Source organism: Mirounga angustirostris, unplaced genomic scaffold (genome assembly GCF_029215605.1).
Source record: "Mirounga angustirostris isolate CCGP_5_RB_7025 unplaced genomic scaffold, mMirAng1.0.hap1 SCAF_9, whole genome shotgun sequence".
In the NCBI taxonomy this organism is placed as follows: Eukaryota; Metazoa; Chordata; class Mammalia; order Carnivora; family Phocidae; genus Mirounga; species Mirounga angustirostris.
The window spans coordinates 85,447,113-85,462,787 of record NW_026991717.1 but is presented as its reverse complement, the minus strand read 5'-3'; the positions used below and the strand labels follow the sequence as shown (position 1 = coordinate 85,462,787).

Genomic DNA, 15,675 nt, shown 5'->3' with positions numbered 1-15,675 from the left:
AGATGTGAAATAATGTGTATTATTTCAACCTGTAACTCCAAATATGCCTCCAAATATGCCTTTCGGTCAAGCAAAGCTCAATTATAAATTGGTTCTACCTTAATAAGGAATTCATCTAAAATGCACTGTTGAAAGTTCAGAACCTATAGATGTCAATTGAGTAGAAAGGAGCATCCACAGTAACATTTAAAATTATGCTGACATATTATTATTTTAAAGTTGTTGTTCTTCCCTCTTATGTATGATTTTTCCTGATCTCCCCAATCTGCACCGCTGGACTATAAAACTGTAGGAGTGGACTACAAACTGTTCCTAAGAACCAACAATTATTCATATCAATTAATATTATTTTAAGTATTTATGTAGTTATTTAATGTCTATCTTCTCAACTAAACTGGGGCCATAATGCTGTGTTCTGAGTAACTTGACACATAGAACATATTCAATAAATATTTATTGAATGGACTAAATAACTAAAAGAAAAGGCTTGGGATTGAGTGTTTTTCTTTTCTCCCTTTCCTATTTCTCCATTAATACAAATGCTACAAAGAACAAATGAAAAAGGGTCTGCCTCAAGGAACCCTAATTTTAATATATTGTAATAAAAACTGGAACAAATGTATGTGCAAATTAAAGTAGACAATGGAAGGTAAAAAAAAAAAAAAATAGAGGGAAAGATAGGCTCAATTTAGAGCCATCAATTAAAGAGAGAATGAACAAAACTAAGAGACCAAATTAGTAGAGGCTCTGAGGAAGAAGTTTTGATTTGGATATGTGGGCAGATGGCTGTGCCACTGACTGGGACAAAGGATCAAGGGAGAATAAGGTTTTAAAATGAATTAAAAAATTCCATTTGGGATATGGTAAGCTTCAGTTGCCTATATAAGTCTGAGATAGATAAGTCCTACAATGTGTAATTGACTTTGACTCTTTGGGCAAGTAGTCAACCACTCTGTTTTCTCACCTATAAAGTACAAACATCATCTACCTTGAGGAGTAGTGACGTATAAAAAGCTGATTTGTTATCTTTGGGGTGTGATTTTGATTTCTGAAAAGAAACAAAATCTATTTAGAAGCAAATTTCATGAATAAAATTGGTAATCAACCTAGGTAACAAAATTTACAGTCATGAATTACATGTAAATACAGCACTGTGCAGCAGCTGATAAACTAAATGTAATATTACTTGCAAATCCCCAAAGAAGAGTTGTAAAGTTATAATGAAAGTATTACTGAAATAAAAAAGGCACCTACTTTGAAAAGTTATGTTTAAAAATATTTGGCCAGGGGCGCCTGGGTGGCTCAGTCTGTTAAGCGTCTGCTTTTGGCTCAGGTCCCGCCACTCCCCCTGCTTGTACTCTCTCTCTGTGTCAAATAAATAAAATCTTTATAAACAAACAAACAAACAAATAAATAAATAAATATTTGGCCCCAGCAAATGTTTTTGTAGATATAAACAAACTGATTTTAAAAGGCATATGGAAAAGGAAAGGTACCAGAATAGCCAAAACAATTCTGTAATAAAAGAGCAAAATTAGAAGGTTAACATTATTGGATTTCAGACACTATAAAGATTCAATAATCAATACTATGTGGTATTGGCAAAGGGATAGATGCACAGATCAATGGAACAGAAAATAAAGTCCAGAAATTAATCCACACTAATATAGTCAACTGAGTTTTGACAAAGGTGCCAAGTAAATTTAATAAATGATGGCCTTTTCAACAAGTGGTACTGGAATAAATAAATGTCCATATGCAAAAAAGAAAAAAACTGAACAACCCCACAAGTACTGCCTACCTTACACAAAAATTAACTCAAAATAAATCACAGATCTAAATGTCAAACATGAAATTTATAACTTCAGAAGAAAAGGATTTCAAAAAACCTGTGTGACCTTACATATGGCAATGAGTTTTAGATTCAATATCAAAGTACAATCCATGAAAGAAAAAAAAAATCAATAAATTCCATTTCATCAATATTTAAAACTTATGTTCTGCTAAACACACCATTAACAAAAAACATTCACTGCTGATGGGAATACAAAATGGTGTAGTACAGCCAACTCTGGAAGAGACTTCAGCAGTTTTCTCTAAAGTTAACATAGATTAGGGGCGCCTGGGTGGCTCAGTTGGTTAAGTTAACATAGATTAAACATATGGCCCTAGGAATTATGTTACTAGGTTTAGCCAACTGATTTGAAAGCATATGTCCACACAAAACCTGTATGGAAATGCTTATAGCAACTTTATTCAAATTCGCCAAAAATTAGAAAAAAGAAAAGAATCACCAGGAGGTGAGAGGATCCTAGGATAGTATGAAGACTATGAAGAAGAGCCTGACTATATTACAAACTGTATTACACAACTTCACTTAAGGAGGTAGAGGGAAAAAAGAAGAGCCATTCTAAGTAACTTTGGAAAGTGGTACTTTGGAAACTGTAACAGTAAAGACTAAAGGAACTATACATGAACAGTGTACTCTAGTAGGTAAAGTTGTTTCTCATGGGGGTATCCGTTAATGATTCTGAAAGAGTTATAACGTATACTGGGGTAGAATAAATAAGGAAATGATGGATGGTGGGGGATGGAAACCAGGTTTCTTACTGTTGGAGAGGAAATTACACATAAGAAAAAGGAGAAAGCCAGAATGAACTATGTGGCACTGGATTAGAATCAGAGAAATAAGTATGAATTCAGATTTAGCTTAATAAAGATACAGATAGATACATACATAAATAATTTCATATATGTGTATATATATATCAGTTAGTATACATACATATATTTCCTAGCTCTTTCTGTGATTGGGCCTAAAAGTAGCCACACCAACTAACAATGAGCACACTCAGAATCCAGATCTTGGTTTCTAGTACCGTTGTCCAATAAAAGGAATCATGGCCCTTTGAGGAATGACTGATTCTATGGGTGAGGCACATCCCTATACATCCCTACACATCCCTACAAGACATGACCCAGGGGCATCCTGTGGTGCAGAAAGGTAAGAAAAGTGTTTAAAAATCAAAAGGATGGGGACATGTCAAAGGGATATGGAGGCCAACTGAAAGAGCTTCCAATGGCCAAGCTGGAACACTTCAAGCAACACAATAAATAACACAGTATTAGATTATAACCCAAAGTATTAAATGAGTATCAATGAGTCTATACTAACATAAACAAACAAACAAATAAATAAATGAGGGAGAGGAGACAAATCTCCTGTACTGAAGAATTAGAAATAATTTATGTAGATATTTTCCATGAGGGAAGTAGAGCTCAATTAACCTCTCAGCCCATACCCCTTATCCCCACTTCTGAGTATGGGCTGCACTTAAGTAATCTGCTTCAAAGAGTATGAAAGGGGAATGTTGGTAAGTAACTTTACAGTGAAGAAACATGGTAAGCACTACCCTGGCTAGGTGACCAAGATTAACATCACTGGTGTTAAGTCATGTTGATAGCATAATGTTGAAATAATATGATGAGAATGGCACTTCAGTCCTGGACTCATTGTCCCCCCAAAACCAATACCTCAGTCTAACCATGAGAAAAATTTAAAAAAACAAAAAACAAAAAACAAAAACCCAAATTGAATAACATTCTATCAAATGCCTGACGAATACTCCTGAAAACTGTCAATGTCATCAAAAACAAAGGAAGTCTGAGAAAATATGACTAGAGTAGGCAAAGGAGACATAGCAACTAAATTAATATGGGATTCTGGATGGGATCTTGGAACATAAAAAGGACATGAGAAAAATTAGTGAAATCCAGAGAAAGTGTGGAGTTTAGTTAATAATTATATACCAATGTTGCTTTCTCCCCCATGACATACGTACCATAATAACGTAAGCCGTTAAGAAAAAGGAAAACTGGAAGGTGGTTATATGGAAATTCCCTGTACTATCTTTGCAAACTTTCTGTAAATCTAAAAGTATTCTAAAATAAGAAGTTTATTGGGGGGGAGAAAGGAAGTCCAAGGAAAGACAGTGGAGTGAAATTTGAACACAGAAATCTGCCACGTGAGTGAAGATAAAAAATTAGTCAAACAGTAAAGGAAGTAGGACATTACATGGTAATTTTTAAAAGTAGGGTAGACATATGATGATTTGGGCCAGGTTCACCAAACTTTTCCTTTTACACATAAAAACAGGTATGGAGAAAAGAGAGTGAGCTCACCAAATCCTGAGAATTTTTCACTAACACCACACAGCTTGAAAATAACCTGAGAGACTAATGAATTGTATAGATAGCCCAGAGAAAAGTAAAATCATTCCTGAACAGAAGAAGCCTGTATTACAGAAGAATCTTTACAAAGGAAGGAAGAAGCACCAGAGCAGGCCATTTTGCACTACACCAATGAAACAAGTAAAAGCCCAAAAGTAATATTCCATGGAATCCGGATATACACAAGAACAGGTAGAGTGAGCCCATGGTCCACTGCAAGACACCAAACAATTGGAATTACTAATATAAAGAAAAGGCTTAAGATGATCACAGTGAATGGAGAGAAAAAAAGAGGGATTCAAATAATTATTAAATAGATAATACATAAAGACAAAAGTACCCCAATAATAACTAGAGTCTCTAAAACAGCCTAACAAATAGAATACAAAATTCACAAATCTAAAATTTTCATGAACTAAAACAAGAATCAAATAGTCCTTAGAGAGGCATGCTGTGGGTTCCAACTATGTTATTAAAGAAGAATCAAAACAAATACTATGATGAAGTTCTAAGAACAAAGAATCCTTCAGGCAGAAAAAAAACAAAAACCAAAACAAGTCACATATAAGTAAGGGAAAAAACCTGTAACTGGACTTCTTTTTAGCCAAACTCAATGTCAAAAAATAGAGTAACATTTTTATAATGTTTAGAATAAAAAAAAACTTAACTCAATAATTTTATTCATAAGCAATTTGAATATAAGAATAACACAAGGCCAGTTTGAAGCATGCTAAATCTGAGAATAAAGTATTTATTAGCCCTTCCTCAAAAAACTGAAAATGAAATTCAGTTACCCAGGAATTTCCCAAAATAAAGAAATCAGGTATAAAAATGTCATGTATGAAAAAAGTTGCAGATAATGATTATTCAGTCCTTTTAAATATAAAATCAAAATTAAACAAGAGGGGGACATTTTGGCTATAGAATCTAATACAATTTTTACAAAGATTTTATAACTAGAATTAATAAAGAAAAAAAGGAGTTTAAAACTTACTTCATAGCTGAAAGTGAAATGATACTGTTTAACCGAAACACCGCAAATTTCAAAAAACTGAAAAGAATTGATGATTCCAAAACCTGAATGTTTTTCAGCCTCTTTTCTTAAATTTTGAAGGATCTTTGGGGAATTAATACATCTTACCGTATGAAGTAGACTTTGCATGAGGTTCAAAATTTTCTTTAGTTTCACTTCAATTGATTATTACTCCCAAATTCAAAAAACACACAGCACCAGCTATGAACCAGGTACTTTTCAATATTTATTAAATCATTTAGTCCTCGTAACAACTTATACAAAGGAGGTACTATTTACCCATTTTGTAGGCAAAAAACTGAATTCCAGAGACTCTGAGTAATTTGTCCATTCAAATACAGATGTCTGGATCTGGATTCTGTGCTGTTAACCTCTACATTATATTGCCTCTCAAATAAAACAATATGTAGAGAATTATTTGATTTTTATCAAATTAATTCTATGTATACATCCACTCAGCCACCAACCATCAACCATCCATTCTTGTAGATAATAGTATTTAACTATATAAGCAAAGAAAATGTTTGGAATAATGTTTCTCTATTGATAAAGATAGTTATTTGGGAGTAGGCACTGGGGAATTCAGGTAAATTTTTTTTTTTATTTCTATTATTCAATGAGTTTAACGCCTTATAATGAGTATCAGTCTTCAAAAAAAATGAAGCCATTAATCTAAACAAAAAACAAACCACATTACCTAATCACAACTTGAACACTGTCATGTTAATTATTTAATGACTTTTTGTCTCCCTAATGAACAATGTTTTAATTAGTACTTTACTGTAATCCCCCATGGAGCCTAGCACAATGTCGGGCAGAGCAAACACTCAATAAGTATATTGATGGATCATCATAAAATATTACATTACTACACTGTACCTATCTTACAAGTAGTATATTTCTAGATGCTCTAGAGCCTTTACCTAAATCTGACTCCTTAGACTAGCATCATTTACATTATCAGGGAACTTGAAGAAAAACAGAATCTTCAGCTCCACTCCATACTTATTGAATGAGAATGAGCATTTTAAAAAGATTTCCCAAGTGATCACATTAAAATTGGAGAATTTCTAGAGCATTATTTATCTAAGTGTGGTCCATTATTTACCTATATCAGAATCACCTAGGTTGCTTGTTAAAAATGTAGATTCTCAGGCTCTACCCTATTTCAAGTGTCATTATATTTTATGCTACACCTAATAAAAGTAAAAAGTAGTGATGAATAGAAATGAGCATATTAAGCAGAGAGCAGTGAAAGAACCTACATGGTTTAAATAAATCAAGAAAGTGATACTAAAAGAGGGAAGAAAAGAGGCATCGCAAAGGAAGGTAGAGTAAGTATACCAACAGTAGGCTATGAAGAAGTAAAGAGAGTAATTGTACAGAGAGTGCTGTGTATTCCCCCTCACTCCTCCTTTTTTTGACTGTTATCCCTGACATGCAAACTACTACAGCATGACTGTGGGAATATGAAATTTACTGGTGAACCATATAACAATCAGTAACTTTTCTTAATATGTAACTACCACATAATGCATGCACTTTATAAATGCTCCAAAAGTCACATATAGTTTTAAATGTATACGTACACTTTTAGAGACATTTCCATATGCTCGGCTCGTGCAATTGCTTCATCTCTCTCCTCATTGGCTAACCGCAGTCGAGACATAATAGCTTCATCACGTTCCTTCTGTGCAAAATACACTTCTTCAACCAGAGCTACCAAAATATATAATCCATAATTAATTAGAGAAAATTTAAAAATGCATACTTTTAGCAAAAAGAAAAAGAAAAACAATTTTGTTATTTTACTAAATTAAATTAGTATCAATTAATCCTTGAAAAAACATTTTTAAAAGCTACTACAAAATTGAAATACATTTCATACCCATAAAAACACAAATTAAAAGGTCAAATAATAAATACTGTGAGCTTGTGAAATAAAGGAAACTCTCACATACACTGCAGATAGGTGTATATATTTCTACAGTCATTGAGTAATTTGGCAATATTTATTACAGTTAAAGATTTGCCTATAACCCGGCAAATCTCCTATTTGGTATGCAGCCTAGAGAAATTCTTGCACATGTGCACAAGGAAACATGTATAAAAAAATGCTTGCTGCAGCATTATATAACAGCAAAAACTTAGAAATAACCTAAATGTCCAATAACAGGAGCAAGAATTAAAAAATTACTAAACATTCAAAATGGAATACAATACAACATTTAAAATGAATTAGCTGGACACATTTCAAGAATAAAATTATGGCAAAAATTGCAAGGTCCAAGGCAAAACAACTCTACCTATCATTTATGGACAAACACAATTAGTAAAAATATTAAAACAATGAAAATCATCAACTTCAGGACAGTAGTTATGTCAGTAGCATAGTGGAAGAAAAGGAAAGAAATGGGATCAAGGAAAAAGCAAACGGGCAGAGGTGAGCTCTTTAGCACTGCACATCTCCAGAGAGCATCGTTTATATAGATCGTAATACAAATGGTCTCATCTAGATTTGTGCAGCACTACCTAGGGAGCTTTGATGTTATCTGAAATTGTCATTTCTCAAGCATAATTTCTACATGAAATTTTATATAACTTTTTTTTGGTAGCCTCATGTTGTATTTTATTTTTTTTTTTGAAGTTTTTTTTTATTATGTTATGTTAATCACCATACATTACATCATTAGTTTTTGATGTAGTGTTCCATAATTCATTGTTTGCATATAACACCCAGTGCTCCATTCAGTATGTGCCCTCTTTAATATCCATCACCAGGCTAACCCATCCCCCCCCTCCCCTCCCCTCTAGAACCCTCAGTTTGTTTCACAGAGTCCATAGTCTCTCATGGTTCGTCTCCCCCTCCGATTTCCCCCCCTTCATTTTTCCCTTCCTACTATCTTCTTTTTTTTAACATATAACGTATTATTTGTTTCAGAGGTACAGGTCTGTGATGCAACAGTCTTACACAATTCTTATATAACTTTTAAAATATCACTGCAATGTTAGACAAAAAGGGGCTCAAATACCTAGATCACTGACCAAATTTTACTTACACTGTCAAACCACAAAATAAACTTAGGAAAGATGTTTGAAATGTTCTTTTAGTTTACAAAACATTGGGTTTTTGCTAACATTTGTCATAGATTAATGCATAGCTAATCAAGAGTTATTCTTGTATTATTTAAATTATAACTGGTTGAAAAGAAAAAAACCCCAAGAGTAAATCATCTATATCTTTTCCATAGTAGAATACAAAATGGAACATGCAACGGCAAAGCTAAAGTCAAAACCATTTTCGGGGCACCTGGGTGGCTCAGTCAGTTAAGCGGCTGTCTTCGGCTCAGGTCATGATCCTGGGGTCCTGGGATTGAGCCCCACGTCCGGCTCCCTGCTCAGCAGAGAGCCTGCTTCTCCCTCTCCTTCTGCCTGCCACTCTGCCTACTTGTGCTCTCTATCTGTCGAATAAATAAATAAAATCTTTAAAAAAAAATAAATAAGTAAAGTCAAAACCATTTTCAAGAAAGTGAGCCTAAGGGAAGAGAAATATATTCATTCATTTCTTCACTCATTCATTAATTTATTCTTTCATCAAATATTTATGAAATTCCTGTGGCAGTCACCCATCCAGTTTTAAGTAGTATGACTACCGTGTTCTTAAAAGTCCTTACCTTCCTGGAGATGTATACATTCTATTATAGAGAGACAGACAGCAGAGAGAAAGCAGGGCCAAAATTAAACAGGCAGATAGTTAGACAGATAGAAGTAAAGGTTTTGAAAGAAAATAAGGGTGTGTGAGAGAAAAAAAGAATGATTTGGAACATGGGAAAAGAATAAACTAATTTAGGAAAGGTGGCCAGAAAAGGGCTTTTTAAATAAATGACATTTCAGCACATGTAAATAAAGGAAGAGAAGCCATATATATCTATATATTTGAAAGTAGACTAATAAGCAGAATAAAAAGTAATACAAAGGTCCTGAAAGTGTTAGAGGAACAGCAGTAAGGCCAATGTGTCTGAAGCAGTGATAAAGGGTGAGAGCTCTGGGAGATCACAATGGGCCTTGTGATCCATAGCAAGGATTTTAGGTATCATCTAACTATAATGGTAGCCTATAACGGTAGCCAATGGGAGTGTCCTGAGCAAGGAAAAGACAGCATCACATTTATATGGTGGAAGTCTGAAAAGGAATTCTGGTTTCTGAGTGAGAAATAGTCTGGAGGTGGGCATGCATAGAAGCAGAGACTAGTTAGGAGACTAGAGGAGGAATCTAAGCAAGAATTCACTTCAATAACCCATATAAATGGCCCATTCCTTGAAAGTAAAGCTACGCAGAAGTAAATATACATATATATGCCATCCTAGAGTTTAGATATTACATTAAAAGACTTCTAGAATAGAAACAATTTGATCAAATCTGTGCTTTAGAAGGAAACACCCACAAGCTGGCATATAGAGTGTATGTGGAAGATGCAGGGGTCAGCAGAAAGTTGCAGGTTGGATTGTGTGTGCCCCTTGACCCAATCATAGATTACTGTAACAGTTCAGGTAAGAAATAATGAAATCCTGAACCAAAGTAAGGGCAATAAAATTAAAAAGAAAAAGAAAATGGATTCAATTCGTAACAAAAAGGGTAAAATAAGAGAACCCAAGAGCTAAGCATGTACTGAATAAATTTTAGAGAAGAGAAAAATAGGACAGGTGACCTCACTAAGCATCTCTCAATACATCAGCAGTATGATTTTCTTAAAACCTTAGGATAAACAGGTTACTCTTCTTGCTGCTGCTACATAGATTTCAAGGCAAAAAACAAAACAAACAAACAAACAAAAAACGGTCTCAGCCTGGCATTCAAGGAAAACTAGAGTCCAGTTCTAGCTTACCTTCCCAGCATCACCTATCACCATGTTCCCTCCAGGACAATGTTACATAAAATACAGGTTGCAAAACACAGTTTTTAACAGTTATGTATCACTTTAATGTATATTACAAAAATGTAACGGGTATATTAGGCCTATAATGTCTCCTAGTGTCATTTAATTTAATGTCTAATTAAATTTTAAATTTCTCTAAGTTACCAAAACACATTGTTGAGCCAGATGCCCCTACGAACGTAACTTTCTATTACTTCATTTATCTAAAGTTCAAAAACACAAAAGAATGACCTAGTTATCAAACTTAGGATAATGATTACCTTTTGGAAGGAGTACTGAAAGGGAGGATGAGGGACATTTCTGGGATAATTGGTGATATTTGGTTTCTTGATCTGGGTGCTGGTTACATAGTTTGTTCACACTTTCTGAGATTCATAAAACTGCACAGTTATTGGTGTACTTTTATGTTTAGATGTTAAAACTAAATAAGAAACACTACATTAAAAAATACATTTATCTAGTTAAAAAGTTGAGCTGATTTAAAGAAAAATATTAAGAGTAGAAAAAAGTTAGTATGTATGGTAAAATTTCTGAAGGTACATGTTAAGATTAAACTTTAAGCAACAGAGACTTGTCCTTCTGGTCAAGATGGAGTAACAGGATTTGGATTTGTCCTTCCACTTAAATCAATTTTTTAAAAGATTTTATTTATTTATTTGACAGAGAGAGAGAGAAAGTGTGCACATGCACTCGGGGGTAGGGGCAGAGAGAGAGAGAAAGGCAGACTCCCTGCTGAGCAGGGAGTCCAATGCAGGGGCTTGATCCCAGAACTCTGGGATCATGACCTGAGCCAAACAAAGGCAGACGCTGCTTAACTGACTGAGCTACCCAGGTGCCCCAAAACAATTTTTAAAAATGTTCCCTCTGTCTCTGAGTCTCTCTCTGTCAAATAAATAAATAAAATCTTTAAAAAAAAAATGGGCAAAAGCCTTAGACACTTTATCAAAGCAGACATACTGATGATAAAGAAGCACAAGGAAAGGTGCTCAACATCTTTAGTCATTAGAGAAATGCAAATTAAAACTACAAGATAACCATCACATACCTATCACAAAGGTTAGAATGAAAGCATGACTAAAGATGCTGGGAAGAAGGGAGAGCCACTGGAACCCTCATTCACTGCCTATGGGAATGCAGGATAGTGCCATCACAGTTGGTCAGTTTCTTAAAAAGTTAAACATACACCTACCATAAGACTCAGCTATTTCACTCACAGGTATTGATCCCAGACAAATTAAAGCATATGTCCATACAAAGACTTACACAGAGATATTCATAGCATCTTTGTTTATAATAGCCCCAAACTAGAAACAAAAATTTCAATCAACAAATGGATGGATAAACAAACTCCATGACAAACTGTGCTAAACGACTGGATATCCACTTGCATAAAATCAAATGCTTTTAATCAACAGTTAGATAAGGTTAAGAAATTCTTGTTATGAACACAGCTTTTGGAAGAACCAGTACTTTCCAGCACAGCTTTCATAGGTGTTTTGTTTTTTTTAAGGTAGTATCATTGGTGCTATTGGCTTTCTGTAGCTATACTGTTCTGCCGCCATGTATCAATTCATTGTGCCATTTTGAAGGAAACTTCTGCCCATAATGTAGTACACAATAATGAGTTTTAATTCCCCCTGATAATTGTATGCAATTTCCTTCCAGGAAGGATACTCATAACAGCTTAGAGAAAGCGACATAGTGTATTAGGAAGAATATGGGCTTTGATTCAGATCCGAAGTGTCAACATACTAAAGTTACTACTTTACTAAACCTGTTTTTCCATATTTTTAAATTATTTTAGTCTCAGTTCAGGTGCATAAAATGTATATGATACCACCATTTACGGCTGTTAGGGAAAAATTAAGTGAGATAATATATGAAAGCTCTTGGCCAAATAAGTAGATTCTCAACAAACATTGGTTCCACGCCACCACTACCATCTCCACTCTCAATCCAGAGATGCCCAACGTGGCTTCATTTCTAGACATATTAAAAAGATGATTTTGATTAATTTGGATCATTTATATACATGTACGTATACCTAATATACACACACACATATACATATATACATATGTGTATATATTTTGTTGGCATTCAAAAATTATACATGGGAACTGAAAGAAAAATTATTTAGAACCCATTCTATATCATATACTGTACACTATAATGACATAATAATTTGTAGCAAATATCACAATATTCTAAGATATTTTAAAAATTTTATATTATAAAACACTTCTGCTTCACTTCTACTCCTATGTTTGTTGCAGCATTATTTACAAAAGCCAAGATGTGGAAGGAGCCCACGTGTCCACTGATAGATGAATGGATAAGGAAGATGTGGTATATATACACAATGGACTGTTTTTCAGCCATAAAAGAGAATGAAATCTTGCCATTTGCGACAACATGGATGGACCTAGAGGGTACTATTATGCTGAGTGAAACACATCAGACAGAGAAAAACAAATACCATATGATTTCACTTGTACATAGAATCTAAAGACAAAACAAAATTAGAAAAAAATAAACAAAAAACAGAAATGGTCCCATTAATATAGAGAATAAACCAGTGGGTGCCAAAGGGGGAGGAAATGGGGGAATGGACAAAATGTGTGAAGGAGAGTGGGAGATACAGACTTCCAATTATGGAATGGAAAAGTCATAAGGATGAAAGGTATGGCATAGAGAACGTAGTCAATGGTATTTAATAGTGTTGTATGGTGACAGAAGGTAGCTCTACTTGTGAGCAAAGCATAACATGTAGAGTTGTTGAATCACTATGCTGTCTTGAAACTAATGTAACAGGTATCAACTATATAGCAATGAAAAAAAATTTAAACACTTCTAAAAAAAACAAAAAACCAACCCACTTCTAATTTGTAGGTCAGATAGGATGGACAAAATGATGCTGCACAGTGATCTAAGTACAGATAAACATGTGTGTCATGTCCTGAAATATTCTGACATATCAAAAGATTAAAATACTAATTACTAAACTTTAAATTCCAACAGGCTTCCTATCACTTCTGTAAAGTGTGATGAGATGTTTATAAAGTGACTTTTAATGTAAGCTGTGTTCTACTTTATATACAATAACACTTTAATGAAAGAGGTAAGACTAGCAATGTTAAGGGCTTTAAGAGTTAAGTATGGATATCTCTATACTTAAACACTTTACACCAAGGGCTTATTTAGTCCTGTGTTAATCAAGAGAAAACATTTTTTTCCCCTCTATAATGCTATCAACTCTAAAGAGGTAAATAATGTGTATATTTAAAGGAGATTGCCTTCTGAGTATTCTAAGGTTAGGTTTTAAAGTAACATAAAACACACACACATAAAATCTGATTACACATTTTATAAATGCTAAGAAGTATTTCCAAAATTAATTTTTAAACATGTATTAAGTTACATGTGAAATTTGATTATGAAAAACCTGATTCTTTCTAGAATTCAGTACTTTCAAAGGATCAATATGCAACCCTCAAACATTTTTAGTAAAGAAAACTTAATTGTAAACACTGAGCTTTTCCAAGGTAGATGACTATTACAAAGTTCAGTAGAAAATCAATATAGCATTTTAGTTGGAATTTGCTCATTAAACACCCACAGCTCTAATGCAAATTATGATGGAATGAATAAAGCAAATACGCATGCTTCTTTCTTTTTATTAAATGTAAAATCTACTGTTAATTGCATCTCGTATGTCATACAAACTTTTCTCCTTAACTATTAAATAGAAGCTTTAACAAAAGTCATTAGAGATTCTCTTTCTTTGACTTGAATAAATTTCAATATTTGTTCAGTAAAGGTTCACAGCAGTTAAATTACATTAACAAATATTATTAGCTACTATGTAAGCCAACCAAGTAAAATACTTATATTGTAGGTAAAACAAATCATTGGGTGTTTACAATAATATTTGGATATCTCCATTTTTAAACATGGTTATCAAATATCCTATAATTCCTAGGCAAATTCGAGGAAGATTCTGAGAGGATCACCCCCCCCCCCGCAACACCAAATACTCAAATTTGTTTAGTAAGCTAATTGTTTTCTAATATGGGCAAAAGTAAATATGAAGAAGCTGAACCATACTAAGTATGAGTTTATTGAGTCAAGACAGAGTACATATTTTCTTAGTAGAACCCAAGTCTATTGACAATCCCATATTCTACACTTCTCATACTACTTTTAAAATACAATAGAAGTGAGGCAGTGTATTGGAAAACATTCTAGTTTAAACACTGGATCATGATTCTCTAAATAACATAATTTGGAGGATAGACATTTACCAAGAAAAAGAATCCATTTGTTAACACCCTCAATGTAGTTATAGAAATAGAAAAGGCTGAACTAAAGCAAAGGAAAAAGATATCATCAAGATTTGAAACATATAAAATAATCACTGATTACAATTCATGTTCCAAAATTCTAAGTAACAAATATAGATAACAGTTTTATGAAAGACAGGTCTTTTATTATATTTGAAAGAATTTCAGATTTTCTGGGTATCTACTGCTTTACCTGTTAAATGGATTCCTTGCAAATATGCTAGTGTTTTATGAAACCACCATATATTCCAGAACCATAAACATTACATTACCTCTTTTAATTTCCTTAGAAATTATAATTTCTCTCTTTGAATAAATCAGTTATTGAAAATTTAAACATAGATGGTAAATGTCCTACACCAATAGAAAATTAACCAACCTACTCCAAGTAGTTTGATGCCTCTGTTTTTTCTTTTACAGACCAGACTATTTTTTCTAAAGCTGTATTTGAATGTTCAACATTTTATGTGATTATTTTGTAAATAACCTTTTCTGATTAAAATAATACAGGCTCATTGTAAAAATATAGAGACAGAAATATTTTACATAATCTTGTAACTTTCTGTGTATACTTAAACACAATATATTCCTATATTCTTCAGTATTCTTCAAAAATATGAAATACTACATGGGATTTTATCATTTGGACATGCCATATTTGAAGGAACTAAGATACTCCTAGTATTAGATTTTACACTGTTCTCATTTGTTCACTATATAAATAATACTGTAATGAACATCTTTGTATGCAAATCTCTATGTATAGACATAGCTAATTACTGAGGCAAATTCCTAGAAGTATGGTTACTGCATTAAGTATCAGCTTCTTAAGCTCTTAATACACACTTTCAAATTTTCCTCTGTAAAGCTGCTGGTACATATATACTTATCAACAGTATGGAAACTGTAAAAAATTAATTAGAAAAATATACAAATAGTAAGTTTTAGTAGCAAAACTATAAAATAAGAACTTTTTTTTTGCAAAACCCTGAATTATTATATACATGTACTTAGTACAGAAAACTCAGAGTATGTAAGAATATTTTCTAAGAATATCCTATTTACATTCAAACACTTAATATATCTGATATTAGAGCTAAAAATGTTATTGTGAGATAAGCTTATCCCAGAAG

General features: G+C 33.2%; 1 protein-coding gene across 8 annotated transcripts in view; it reads right to left on the bottom strand.

The window, feature by feature from the left end:
* MIPOL1 (mirror-image polydactyly 1) overlaps positions 1–15,675 on the bottom strand; it is a 318,590-nt gene that overhangs the window by 206,024 nt on the left and 96,891 nt on the right. For all 8 annotated transcript variants that reach the window (XM_045900733.3, XM_045900736.3, XM_045900731.3 and 5 more), the window contains one exon: positions 6,853–6,982. In XM_045900733.3, the coding sequence (XP_045756689.1) occupies positions 6,853–6,982 (130 nt within the window). The remainder of the gene's footprint in view (positions 1–6,852; positions 6,983–15,675) is intronic.